The sequence below is a fragment of the Bos indicus x Bos taurus genome, chromosome 1 (assembly GCF_003369695.1).
Source record: "Bos indicus x Bos taurus breed Angus x Brahman F1 hybrid chromosome 1, Bos_hybrid_MaternalHap_v2.0, whole genome shotgun sequence".
Classification (NCBI taxonomy): Eukaryota; Metazoa; Chordata; class Mammalia; order Artiodactyla; family Bovidae; genus Bos; species Bos indicus x Bos taurus.
In genome coordinates, this window is record NC_040076.1 from 68,404,124 (window position 1) to 68,418,796 (window position 14,673).

The window sequence follows — 14,673 nt, forward strand, 5'->3', positions numbered from 1 at the left end:
GACCTTTGCTCAGGCTGTTTCCTCTGCCTACATTATTCTTTTTACAACATTCCCTTAACTATCTCCTTCTTATAGTTTTGGCCACTGTTTAAATGTCAGCTCCTCATAGTGGCCTGTTCTGGCCACCTGATAAGTTGTTAAGACTTATCACAATTTGCTTTTGTTCTATTGATCTAGCCACTGTCTTGTGTCCATCTCTCGCCCCAGAATGTAACCTTCATGTTTCTGTCTTATCCACATTTATATCCCTAGTGCCTAGCACTGGGCCAGCCACAGAGTAAGTGCTCAATAAATATTTGTTAGATTAAAAAATTAATGAAAAATATATGACACTGTATTATTTATGAAGCCCCTTCATGACTAGTCTCTCATTGTGAAGGCTTATATACCTGGGCTTGCAATAAATAACTCCCTTCAAGAGAGCATAAGGCTATGAAGAGAGGAACTCACTAACATTTTTGACCAACTTCTGTATAGCACAGCTGTCCATCCTCCCTGCAAACAACATTCAGACTGTGGAGTTGCATTCTATCACCTGTTTATTAACGCCAGGCCTCATCTATTGTAGACAAAGTGCACATCATTAAACTCGCACAAACCACGCCTAAGAGAGTCTAGGTGTTGTCCTTGGATCACCTAGGAGATTCCTGGAGCTCATCCCAGACTGATTTTCATCAAAGTATCTGAAAAGGGTCACTGAAATCATTATTTTTTTTTTAATTAAAAAAATTATTTGTATTTTGATTTCACTGAGTCTCCTTGCTGCATAGGGGCTTTCTCTAGTTGCAGCAAGCAGGGGCTACTCTGTAGTTGTGGTGTGTGGGCTTCTCATTGAAGTGGCTTCTTCAGAGCACAGACTCTAGGCAGTCTGGCTTCAGTAATTGTGGCACATGGGCTCAGTAGTTGTGGTTCACAGGCTTAGCTCCCTGTGGCATGTGGAATCTTCCTGGACCAAGGATTAAATTGATGTCCCCTGCATTGCAAGGCAGACTCCTAACCACTGGACCACAAAGGAAGCTCCTGAATTCATCATTTTAAATAAGGGTCTTAGGTGATGATGAAAGTCAGTAAAGTTTGAAAAGCATTGCCATAAAGTGGTGCAAATGCCGTTTTGAGGTAGCATGGGCTTGCTGAGTGAAAACAGCCCCAGTGACACATAAGAACAAAAGAGTAAATGGTGTAGAACTGAGTACAAGAACTATCTGATCAATCATCCTGTCATTCAGTATACATTATGTCCTGAGAGCCCCTGAGAGTCCATGAAACAGTTCACAGCTCAGTTGGAAGGAACTGTAATTTATTGCAAAGGATGAGAAGCTGGCCAACAGGGCCCAGGTCTCAAGTGCCATATGGGAAATTAGCAGGGCAGGGGGAGTAGGGCAGTGACTGCACTCTACCTCTAAAGCAGAGGGTATGAGAGATGGGAAGGGTCACTCAGTCTCCTTCCCCCTACTTAGTGGGATCTGAAGGCCCACTGCTCCAAACTTCACCTTCTGTGCTCCCATCCTCACCATACACAATGCAGATTCTTCCCCTGAAGATTAAATTTGGGCTAAGAAATATCACTGAAAAGGTAAATATCCTAAAGGGAAAAGGATGACCACCTGCTAGTTATGTTCCAGTGTAAATTGTCTTGCTGCAGCTCTCCCCATGTGAGCACACTGAGTGAGAGGAAGGGAGGTCTGGGGGTATGCAGGCTTGAGGAAGAGGCGGCCTGGTGGCCTCTGTGGGGTTGGGCATAGCCAAAGAGCAGTGTGAACTCGGCTGGTTTCTGGAGTACGTGCACCAAATCCTGTCTCTGATGACCTTGACCTTTTCTCCCATCATCTCAGAGACCAATTAGGAAGGCTGCTTTCCTGCCCCACCCAGTTCCTGCCCCAGTGCCCAGTGACATTGCGCTGACCAACTGGACTAAGGCCTTGTAGCTGCTAAATGCAGTAGTTCTCATCTCAGCTAAGACCTACCTCTCTGGAGCACTTGATGCTGTAGTTCCTCCTTGAAGTCCTCTCCTCCCTGATTTTCTTGACTTCACTGCTCTCCCAGTTTTATCTTACCTCTTTGTATTTGTTCTTCAGCTACTTTCTTCTCCTATCTCTTAAAATTGATATTCACATCAGTTCTATCCTAGACTCAGAAGCCGGTTTTTTCATCTTAAAAGTGAAAGTTGCTCAGTCGTGTCCAATTCTTTGCGACCCCATGGACTATACTATACAGTCCATGGAATTCTCCAAAATATTGGAATGGATAGCCTTTCCCTTCTCCAGGGAATCTTCCCAACCCAGGGATAAAACCCAGGTTTTCCACATTGCAGGCAGATTCTTTACCAGCTGAGCCACAAAGGAAGCCCAAGAATACTGGAGTGGGTAGCCTAAGAATCGGAGAAGGCAATGGCACCCCACTCCAGTACTCTTGCCTGGAAAATCCCATGGACAGAGGAGCCTGGTAGGCTGCAGTCCATGGGGTCGCTACGAGTCGGACACGACTGAGCGACTTCACTTTCACTTTTCACTTTCATGCATTGGAGAAGGAAATGGCAACCCACTCGTGTTCTTGCCTGGAGAATCCCAGGGACGGGGGAGCCTGGTGGGCTGCCATCTATGGGGTCACACAGAGTCAGACACGACTGAAGGGACTTAGCAGCAGCAGCCTAAGAATACTGGAGTGGGTAGCCTATCCCTTCTCCAGCGGCTCTTCCCAACCCAGAAATCTAACTAGGGTCTCCTGCATTGCAGGCAGATTCTTTACCAACTGAACTATCAGGGAGCCCTTTTTTCATCTTACTTGTCTTCATTGGGTGATGTCACCCACTTCTGTGCATATCTGCTGCCAATGTTTATGGATTATTCATTTAGCAAATGTTATTGAACACCTACTATGTGCCAGGCATAGTATGACTCCCAAGTCAAAATTTGCAACTCATATTTCTCTTTTAATCTCAAGACTATACCTCAGATTGCCTTCAGAATGTCATATATTTATGAAATTGATGTATGTGTGACTGTTTCTTGAGACAGGGACTCAGACAGAAATTGTCTGTTAAAGGGCATTCTCTTCAGGAAAAAATTGTAAAGGAGTTGGAGGTACAGAGTAGGAAGGAGCAGGACTGAGCAAAGATGAAGTCCAGTGGTGACACTCAGGGGAGAGAGAAGGCTCTGGAATATAAGTCACACTTCAGAGATACCCTGCCTTGAGTGAAAGGCACCTCTGTATAAGAGAAGCACTGGCCCCATTGGGATAGGGGTATAACTGCCACATGTCTTTTGGAAAAGTGCACCCATCAGTCAAAGGCAAGTCTCCTGAGATGGTCTCAGGCATAAGCTAATTGCCGCAACACTTATGGGCTGGGGACTGGGCACAAAGATCAACAGAATTGCCCTGGGTGGGACACCAACAGTGTCTCCCCCAGAAGCTTAGACTTGCATAGTAGGGATATGTGCCCAGCACCACCGTAAGTGCTTTATGTATCTTCACAAACCTAATCTCTAAAATAACTCTGTAATGTAGTTACTATTATTCACAGTTTATAGTGAAGGAACTGAGATGTAGAGGTTTAAAGGTACTTGCCTAAGTTTCCTCAACAGGTAGATGATGGAGCTGGGATTTTGACCAAGGTGTGTTGGCTCTAGATTCTATCATACCCTTACCTGCTACCCTCCTTCCTCAATATGTTGAGTCTTAGCCTGCCCCAGGTGCTGTAGGCACAGGGAATCTAGCAGTGAAGTCAACACAAACAGCCCTTCCCTCATTGAGGTTACTTTCCATTAAGGGGAAAATGGACAGTAAAAATGAATAAGTAAAATACACACTCTAGATGGTAACCAGATTCCTCTCTCCATGGAATTCTCCAGACAAGAATACTAGAGTGAGTTGCCATTTCCTTCTCCAGGAGATCTTTCTGACCCAGGGATTGAACCCACATCTCCCTCACTGCAGGCAAATTCTTTACTGTCTTTGCCACCAAATCACTGGTTAATGAGTACTACTGCTGCTGCTGCTAAGTCGCTTCAGTCATGTCCGACTCTGTGCGACCCCATAGATGGCAGCCCACCAGGCTCCCCTGTCCCTGCGATTTTCCAGGCAAGAACACTAAGGAGACTATAAATCAGGGAAGGGATGTAGGGAGTGGTAGAGGACAGCTGCAGCTTTAAATCAGGTAGCCCAAGAAAGGCTTCATTTAGGACACATTTTAGTCCTAGGGAGGTGGTCTCTTTGCTTCTGCTGCTTTTGCTCTCCTACTCTGTCTGGCTGACCCCAATTTATTCTCCCTCTGCACACCTGGAGGGGTAATCTTCCCAAATCACCTGATCATGTTCTGTCCCTCATTGCCCTTAGGGATAAATGCAGCACTCCTGCCGTGGTACAAGTTGCTTCTGAATTTGAGACCTGCTTCTAACATTGCAATGCTAGGTGGGGCAGGAGTACAAATGGAAACCTACATACCCTGTGTCTAAATATTGAAAATTAATATAGCAAGTTAATGAACTGTTAGGAAAAAATGTGGTCTACCCTTCCACCTTGACAAAAATATTTTCATAGCAACCTAGGAGGCTAACTTCAGATTCATATTTGTTAGACTTCTCTGTGTTCCATGCTCTGCCCCACTTCTCTGCCTACCTCCTAGGTCTGTCTTTGATTGTGGAAGGGCCCCCTACATGCATGTGGTCGCCCTGGCTGACACATCCATGTTTTAGCCACATCTTTGAAAATAGCAGCTCTTTGCCACCCCTCAGACCAAGGTGCTCACACTGGTAGTGTTCTTTACCCCCTGGGGATGGAACGTAGGAGAGAGGCACATATGAGCTCAGGAAGTAGGTTAAGGGCCCTTTGAGCTGAAAATTTTAGGATGTCAGGGACAAGGAATTTGGTCTAGAAAAGGGTAGGGGCAGCCTGGACTCTCTGTGGCAAGTCTCCTTATTCTCTGGGGGGAGGGTGTGGAAAAGGAGGGTCAGAGCCTGAATAGGGCTCTCTGAGGCAGTCGGACCACACTGTCTCACCACGCTGTCTCTTACCCCTGTGCCTAAACCAAAGTGAATTACTTGAACTTTCTGAATTTGCCATGATCTTTTGCTTCTGTGCTTTCGTGATTTTTGAAGACTGTAGAATGAAGCCATACACTTGGATTCCTTGCCCTAATTTCCCCCGTCTCCTAATCTGGTCCCCTCATCACTGACCCTTCATTCCACACCCAGTCACAAAAGCATCACATGTAGTGCACTGGTAGGTGTGATCTGATGTGGTAACCTGAGTGTGGGCTTTGGAGTCAGTGGTCCTGGTTTGGATTCTGTGCTGGGCACCTACCAGTCACGTAACCTTAGGCACATCCTCTGCCTCCGTGGCATCATCTCTTATATGATGATAACCACGCCAAGTTTATAGGTCATTGTGAGGACAAAATGAAATAACATGGGTTAAGTGTCTAACCACAGTCCGTGGCACAACAAGCACATGATAAAAAGTTCCTTACCCTCCCCTGGCTATGCTTTTTGATTCAAATCACACAGAGAAAGCACTTTGGTAGATTAGCTATTTTCACAGAGAGATGCCAATTAGGTTGAAAGTGAAATTGTTAGTTGCTCAGTCATGTCCAACTCTTTGTGACCCCATGAACTGTAGCCCACCAGGCTCCTCTGTCCGTGGGATTCTCCAGGCAAGAATACTGGAGTGGGTTGCCATTTCCTTCTCCGGGGGATCTTCCCGTCCCAGGGATTGAACCCAGGTCTCCCACATTGCAGGCAGATTCCTTTCAGTCTGAGCCACCAGGGAAGCCCAATTAGGTTATCTCTCAGCATTCAGCCTCTGGGCCTCTTTCTCCATCTCCTGAGCTAGTGAGAACTTCCTAGAGAGTATTAGTACCTGATTTCCCTTTTAGTTGTCAGAAATTATTTGTTAACAGTGTGTGAGCTGTTACTGATGACCACATTGAGATCTGGGATAGTCAAACTCCAGCTCTTGGTAGCAACACTGACTCTTTGTTGTTAGGGATGGGGTTTTCTCATGTCTACATAATTATGGTAACAGCGACGGGGCCTGAGGAGCTGGTAAACAAGGAAGTCAGTCATCTCTAAGAGAAGGGAAGACCCCCTATTACTGTGCAATGCCTGGCCTAAGTGGGCATGCAGCAAATGTGAGTCAGACTTGGGCTTCCCTGGTAGCTCAGCTGGTAAAGAATCTGCCTGCAATGCAGGAGACCCCGGTTCAATTCCTGGGTTGGGAAGATCTCCTGGAGAAGGGAACTTCTACCCACTCCAGTATTCTTGCCTGGAGAATTCCATGGACTGTATAATCCATGGGGTTGCAAAGAGTCAGACAAGACCAAGTGACTTCCATTTGCAAATGAAGCTAAGCTCAATAAGAAATGCCATTGAACTGAAATAGAAAAATAGTTAAAAGAAATGATCAGGTAAGTCACAGAAGAAATTCTTATAGGTCAATAAGCTATAGCCAGTAAGCAAAGAAATGCCAATATAAATGTAATACAATATTTTTCTTAGAAAATTGGCAAAGATTTAAAAAATTCAATAATCAGTGCTGATGAGGATACAGTAGTTGGGGCAGGGGGTACACTTATGCTTTGCTGGTATACATGTAAACTGATGTGCCCTTTTGTAAAGCTGTAATGAGAATGATTAAATAAACTATGGTGTAGTTATAAGATGGATTTTGTGTCATTAAGTAAGTAAGTATTAGTCACTCAGTTGTGCCCAACTCTTTGCAACCCCATGGACTGCAGCCCACCAGGCTCCTGTGTCCATGAGATTTTCCAGGCAAGGATACTGGAGTGGGTTGTCATTTCCTTCTCCAGGGGATCTTCCCAACCCAGGGATCAAACCCAGGTCTCCTATACTACAGGCAGATTCTTTACTGACTGAGCTGCAAGTGAAGTGAAGTCGCTCAGTCATGTCCAACTCTTTGCAACCCCATGGACTGTAGCCCATCAGGCTCCTCCATCCATGGGATTCTCCAGGCAAGGATACTGGAGTGGGTTGCCATTTACTTCTCCAGGGGATCTTTCCAACCCAGGGATCGAATCCTGGTCTCCCACACTGCAGGCAGACGCTTTAACCTCTGAGCCACCAGGGAAGCCATTAAATGTAATCATTTCAAAAAAATCTGAGACATGAGAAAAATTCTGTGTTGCAGTGAAAGGTAGAGCACTATAGGGTATGAAAATTACATGCACAAAAAAGGCTGGAAGGAAATAGGCCTGAGTATTATACATCCCTATCATTAGTATCTCTTATACAGATCTCTGAATATTTTAACTTTTCTATGATTAGCAGGTGTTTTCTTACAATGGGAAAGAAATTCTGCAATTTAAGTAAAAGGTACATTGCTTTCATACAATAATATAGAATCACGCTGGCCCTTACTGACTCAGTAAATGTCAGAGTAGGAGAAGTAACTGCTTTCCTTTGGGATATAGGATTTGCGGAGAAACAGAAGGCTCAACCTTCTTCCTTGCTGAGTCTAATCCTTTGTGTCAACAAGAAGAAATGGAAAGAGTGTCTGTCCTGCCTGGGGAGTTTCCTGTATAACTGGGAGGCCCAATAAGCTGCCTTATGCTTGAGGCATTCACACAATTGCAAGAGCTGTGGTCTCTTCAAAAGTCTGACAAGTTTATCACTGGTTGAGATTCGAGAGTGAAGCCTGAAACAGAATTTTGTTTCCATTTGTAGACTAAATCCTCCAATTGTAGCCTTACCTCCAGTAGCAATAAGTGATTGGTAGCTGGTGGTACATGACTGTGGAGCATGCAACATGCACAGGGCTTTAAGCGAGTACAGTCTGCTGCTGCTGCTACTGCTGCTAAGTCACTTCAGTCGTGTCTGACTCTGTGCGACCCCAGAGATGGCAGCCCACCAGGCTCCCCCGTCCTTGGGATTCTCCAGGCAAGAACACTGGAGTGGGTTGTCATTGCCTTCTCCAATGCATGAAAGTGAAAAAATAAAGTGAAGTCTCTCAGTCGTGTCCGACTCCTAGTGACCCCATAGACTGCAGCCCACCAGGCCCCTCCATCCATGGGATTGTCCAGGCAAGAGTACTGGAGTGGGTTGCCATTGCCTTCTCCAGAGTACAGTCTGGGTAATAGAAAATTAAGACAAGCACCCTAAGGAAATGTTACACCAGTATTTATACAAACATGTGAATTAACCAAAGTCTGTTTTGAGTTAGAAAATAAATACATAGATTGAATAAAGCAAGAAAAGCCCCCTAACTACCAAAACATAGAATTTATTCCAAACTGAGATGTTATAACCGTTTTGACTTTCTTTTTTCTTTAAATTATTAGGTGTTATAAAGTCCAAGTGTTTAAATAAGTTTGTAGCATCATATTGATTCACTTAGTCTGATTAGTTTTCAGTTTTCAAGTTGGTCACTGTCATTTCATCTTGCGTTAATTTCAAGAGTAGTTCCCCTTACTTAACTTCCTGAAATGTGCCTTTTTATACCCGACTCTTGTAATGGAAGTGTGTGAGACTATGGGACCACATCCACTGTTCTAATCAGTCCCACGCTTGGCCATTTAAGAGTAATTGGCATTACCCAACAATTTGTCAAAATTGACATACAATTTGAACTACAAGTAATACGTCTTAAATACAGTGGTGTTATCAATACCTTGTGTACCATCTCTAATCAATTGATAGAATCAGCCTAGATCCCTTTTTTTGAAAAAGATTCTTTGGCCCAGGTTCGGTTCAGTGGTAAAGCATTCCAGTGGCTACCATTGATGTGGGCCTGGGGAAGGATAGCACTCATGCCGAGGACTTTCCATTTCAGATCTAAGGGCAGCAACATCCCTGTCTTTAGAGAGCTTGTACAACATTCAAATGGAGAAAAGATGATTCATCCCAGAAGCAAGAGAGGGAGACAAGAATTAAAAGAAACTCTAACACAATAGTGAATGCTGAAACCATAAACGTCCCAACAAGTGCAGTTGACTACAGGGAAGGCTGAGTTATTTGCTAAGTGCTGGGAGAAGCCAGATGCCCTTGGTCAAATGAGGTTAATCGCAAAAGGTTTTCTGAGGCAGTACATTTTGAGTTACATTGGAAGACAGCCAGGAGACCTGGTGTGAAGTTGGAAGGTTGGTCCAGATTAAGAGGAATGCAGGTTTCCAGATGCTTTTCGACTGTGTACTGCAAAGTCGCAGCAGCCCAGAGTGACCATGCCTGCCCTCTGACCTCCCCACAGCGAGGACGTGTGCAAACGTGGCTTCACTGTCATCATCGATATGCGGGGGTCCAAGTGGGACCTCATCAAGCCCCTCCTCAAGACGCTGCAAGAAGCCTTTCCCGCTGAGATCCATGTGGCCCTCATCATCAAACCCGACAACTTCTGGCAGAAACAGAAGACCAACTTTGGCAGCTCCAAGTTCATCTTTGAGGTGAGGCCGACCTCTCTCTTAGCTCCTGTTTCCTCCCCTTTCTGCCACCCACCCATTTCTCACCTGCCCTTCTCCACCACCCTAAAATCCCCAACATGTCAGGGACTGGCTGATAATTCAGGATTCCTGGGTCACTGTGGCCTTTCCAGTGAGATTCTCAGAAGGGAGGAGAGGCCCACGAGATTGTCCCAAGGGCACAGAGTCTTTAAGCAGTCCTGTGTCTACTGGTGAGTGGAAGTCAGAGGAATTGTTTCTGGGGCAACCTTGTAATTTGGGTCAGATGCCTTAAAAAGAGTTTATATCTACTGATCTTTTAATTCTCCTTCTAGGAAAATGTTTTTAATATAAAAATTAAAAAAAAAAGGTGAATAACTAATAATTATAAACAAACAAATGTCTACAGGGATATTCATCACATTGTTTTTTGCAGTAATATACATACATATGTATACACACATATTTACACATATACATATATATATACAAACATACGTATAGTTTGTATCCTAAATATCCATTAATTATGGCTACATTAATACACAAGTACTATAAGGCCATTAAAATCATATTTAGAACAATAGTGTCAATGAAAAATGTGCATGATATATTGTTTTTCTAAAAACAAGTTATAAGACAGTATTAGCAATATAATTTATTTTTTTAATTATCTAATAGTCTAATCTAATTCTTTTTCTTTTCTTTTTTAACTTTACAATATTGTATTGGTTTTGCCATATATCAACATAAATCCGCCACAGGTATACACGTGTTCCCCATCCTGAACCCTCCTCCCTCCTCCCTCCCCGTACCATCCCTCTGGGTCGTCCCAGTGCACCAGCCCCAAGCATCCAGTATTGTGCATCGAACCTGGACTGGCGACTCGTTTCATATATGATATTATACATGTTTCAATGCCGTTGGTTTTAAGTGTATAGTATATGGAGAGGAAGACTGAGAAATACATGAAAATGGTAACAGTGCTTTATTTGAGGTGGCTGGAGGAGTGATTTGATTTTCATGTTTTTCTACTTTCTTTTGAGAATTTTGTATTACTTTTACACTCAGAAAACATGTTGTTTTTTAACTAGATTTTTCTAGAGGCCATATGAGTCCCCTGAGAGCCTTTAGTGACAACATATTAAAGCAATGATTTAGGAATCTTTGTTCCAGCCAAATCCGAGCTGTTCCCCCTTTCTGGGAACTTTGCCCTCATCTGCAAGAGGATGAACCCTGAGTACAGTATGTGTTCATGTTGGAAAGCAGAGCTGCCCTTAATCTATCAGTAACTTCCCATTCCAGAGGCTTGGCCCTAGGGGCCGGGAGCACCTGTGTGTGTGTGTGTGTGTGTGTGTGTGTGTGTGTGGAGGGGGGGTGGCCCCAGTAGGCTGCAATTTGAGCACAGCAATGAGACCAGCTGAGAGGCAGTTCTCTATGTAAATAATATGAGAAATTCAACTTGGTGTAAAAACAGTTAACTCTCATCTTCCCCAGCACTAGGAGTCCTGTAGGGAAATAAATGCTTTGTGTATTTTGGGTTTGTTTATATACAGAAGCAGTGACAACAGGCTTATAAATTTATTAGTTGAAATGACTGGAAACAGTCTTTCCAAGTCTTCAAACTTGTGCTTCAGCACAGCTGCCCAGCATTTTCCATCTCCCTGCACCCGCTTCACCCCAAGTTGAGAAAGCTGGTCTTTACCTCCTTAACCATGAAGAACAGGAGAGAGAGCTGGGAGCTTCCCACTTGAAAGAATGCTTATAAAGTAGTGTTTCACAAAGAGCAGATGAGGTACTTAGTATGCTGCTGCTGCTAATTCACTTCAGTCGTGCCCAACTCTGTGCGACCCCAGAGACGGCAGCCCACCAGGCTCCCCCGTCCCTGGGATTCTCCAGGCAAGAACACTGGAGTGGGTTGCCATTTCCTTCTCCAATGCATGAAAGTGAAAAGTGAAAGCGAAGTCGCTCAGTCGGGTCCGACTCCTAGCAACCCCATGGACTGCAGCCTACCAGGCTCCTCCGTCCATGGGATTTGACAGGCAAGAGTACTGGAGTGGGGTGCCATTGCCTTCTCCAGTACTTAGTATAGACTGAGGCAATAAGTGCTAAGAGATGAGAGTCCTGGCATTTTCAATGGCAGATACTTAAAGAAAAATTGGTGAATGAAATCATGGGAGACTTCCCGGAAGTGGTAAACTTGGGGCCAAATTCAAAGGGGGAAAGTGCTCTAAAAGAAGCCTTCTTGGATTTAATGCACAAAGTCCCTAGGGATCTTAGATGCAGATTCTGACCCAGCAGGTTTAGGTGGGGCCTGAGATCCTGGATTTCTAACAAGCTCCCACGTGGTGCTAGTGCTCCTGGTTCCAGGGCTGCGTTGTGAGTAGCAGGGATTTGGATCTGCAGAGGTGTGTCACTGGTTGCACATTGCTGCTGCTGCTAAGTCGCTTCAGTTGTGTCTAACTCTGTGCAACCCTAGAGACAGCAGCCCACCAGGCTCCCCTGTCCCTGGGACTCTCCAGGCAAGAACACTGGAGTGGGTTGCCATTTCCTTCTCCAATGCATGAAAGTGAAAAGTGAAAGTCAAGTCACTCAGTCGTGTCTGACTCTTAGCAACGCCATAGACGGCAGCCCACCAGGCTCCCCCATCCCTGGGATTCTCCAGGCAAGAACATTGGAGTGGGTTGCCATTTCCTTCTCCAATGCATGAAAGTGAAAAGTGAAAGTGAAGTCGCTCAGTCGTGTCCGACTCTTAGCGACCCCATGGACTGCAGCCTACCAGGCTCCTCCGTCCATGGGATTTTCCAGGCAAGAGTACTGGAGTGGGATGCCGTTGCCTTCTCCGGGTTGCACATTAGGAGCTTTTAAAGCTACCCATGCCCAAGTTCCAGTCCAGGCCAACTAGATGAGAGTTTCTAGGGACAAGGATTTGAGCATCAGTGTTTTCGTAAACTTGCCAAGGGGCTCTGATGAGCAGTCCAGTTTCAGAGCCCCTTTCTATGTCTTTGGAAGGAGATAGAGGGAAAAGGGAGAAGAGGAGGAGATGCTCAAAGATCAGCTAGACAGAAGGGCATGTGCATTTAAGGGCTTCAGAAAGGATGAGCGCTATCCCAGTGAGCGCTAACTGGGTCTGAGCATGCGCTGACTCTGTGCCCTAGGCACTTTACACACAGCCCATTATTATCTCCATTATACAGTGGAAGGAACAGAAGCTCTGCAAACTTGGTTTACCTAATTTGCACAATTGTTAATTGTAGGGTTGGACCTTGGATCTAGATATTCTCTAGTTGCCTCTCCTTCTCCAGGAAACAGAATCAGGTAATCCTGTAGGAAGGAAAAGATCTTTCTTGGTAAATTAGAGTGGTTTCCTGTGCCATCACTTGCTGCTCTGCGTCCCAGAGACAAACCTTCTGCACTCTACTCTCTAAGAGCTTGTAGGGGGCTCAGAGAAAATGGGGGGCCCAGACTCCCTGTCCCCAAGCCCTGTCTGTTCTCTGCACCAGAGAAGGGCATCTACTCGTGGACAGATACAGGAAGATCAACTCTGAGACCCTTGCAGCTCAAAACTGACCCTCACTGTTTAATCCACCCATGAGGATAGGATCCTGGGTTTTAAAGCTATTGAGAACTAGGCCCCTGGGACTAGATTCAGTCTATTCTCCCAGCTTCTAGCATCCTGTTGTGGTGGACTTGGGGAGAGGAAAATGAGGACAGTAGGGACATAAAGACAGTCATTCCTTCAGTGGCAAATGGTGGCAGGTGAAGAGACTTTTTGAACCAGTCAGCTAGTCTGTTGAAACTACTGACCTTGGCTGATTGTGACATCTGATCAGGAGGCTGCACGTTCTCCCACTTGCCCTTTTCCAGGCAGGGTCTGGTCATTTTCTAGACGTATCTTGGCCTTTCCTCTTGACTTTCTCTTTTCTGACCACGGCTCCCCTGGGGGTCTTCCCCAGACTTGCCCATGCATCACTGAGTCTCCCTCTCTGTGTCTGCCCATCCCAGACAAGCATGGTGTCCGTGGAGGGCCTCACGAAGCTGGTGGACCCCTCCCAGCTGACGGAGGAGTTCGATGGCTCCCTGGACTACAACCACGAGGAGTGGATCGAGCTGCGGCTCTCCCTGGAGGAGTTCTTCAACAGCGCCGTACACCTGCTCTCACGCCTTGAAGACCTGCAGGAGATGCTGGCCCGGAAGGAGTTCCCTGTGGATGTGGAGGGCTCGAGGCGGCTAATTGATGAACACACACAGCTGAAGAAGAAGGTGCTGAAGGCGCCTGTGGAGGAGCTGGACCGGGAGGGGCAGCGACTGCTGCAGTGCATCCGCTGCAGTGACGGCTTCTCAGGGCGCAACTGCATCCCGGGCAGTGCCGACTTCCAGAGCTTGGTGCCCAAGATCACCAGCCTGTTGGACAAGCTGCACTCCACCCGGCAGCACCTGCACCAGATGTGGCATGTGCGCAAGCTCAAGCTAGACCAGTGCTTCCAGCTGCGGCTCTTCGAGCAGGATGCTGAAAAGGTAGGGGCGTGCCGGCCAGACCTGAGTGGGGCTGGGGTGGGGGCACACACAGATACTGCTAGTCCAGCTTTTTAAAGCTCCCCTCGTGTAGTGTTTATTACGCATCAGGTACTGTTCTGTGCACCGTGTGTAAATTAACCCATTTTAATCTGTCAGGAGTCCTACGAGGTAGGTATGTTATCATCATCCCATTTTACAGATGAAGAAACTGAGAAGCTAAATATCTTGGGCAAACTAGGAGGTGCAGCGTGGCTGCAGACTCCACATTTTTGCACTGTTGGACACTGCCCCTCTTGGGGCGTGCTGTGAATGGGTCAAGCCGGCCGAGCAACAGAAGTAACAATGCTATTACCAGCCGCAACATGACTTAGTGATTATTGCCCTGCACTATACTTGACTATTGACAAAGCACTTCTGCATACAGAGTCTCATTTAGTCTATACAGTCCTTTGGCCCTTTGAGTGGGTGATGTTGGGTGTTCTTTGATCTTGGGGCTACAATAGGAGCTTGACATGGGAATCTAGCTGTCTTCCATTTGAAGTCCAGGGCTCTCTTCCTGCCATACCACTTTATTTCTGGAGGTTTTTCCTCACTGCTGCACATTTTCTCAAGCAAGATATTTTTTCCAGCAGTAAATTTTCAAAGCTTTCCCCTTATCAGTGAAAAAGAGAAAAGTGAAAAAGGAAAATACCCTATAGTGCCTCTTGGCTAAGGATGCAAAATATCTTCTCTAGATGCTCTCTGAGCTAAAGAAGAGAGTTGACTGCTGCATA

The 14,673-nt window shown here is 45.7% G+C and overlaps 1 protein-coding gene across 23 annotated transcripts in view; it reads left to right on the forward strand.

The window, feature by feature from the left end:
* Positions 1-14,673, forward strand: part of KALRN (kalirin RhoGEF kinase) — a 692,612-nt gene that overhangs the window by 233,526 nt on the left and 444,413 nt on the right. For all 23 annotated transcript variants that reach the window (XM_027536336.1, XM_027536351.1, XM_027536368.1 and 20 more), the window contains exons 4-5: positions 9,196-9,388; positions 13,388-13,900. In XM_027536336.1, the coding sequence (XP_027392137.1) occupies positions 9,196-9,388; positions 13,388-13,900 (706 nt within the window). The remainder of the gene's footprint in view (positions 1-9,195; positions 9,389-13,387; positions 13,901-14,673) is intronic.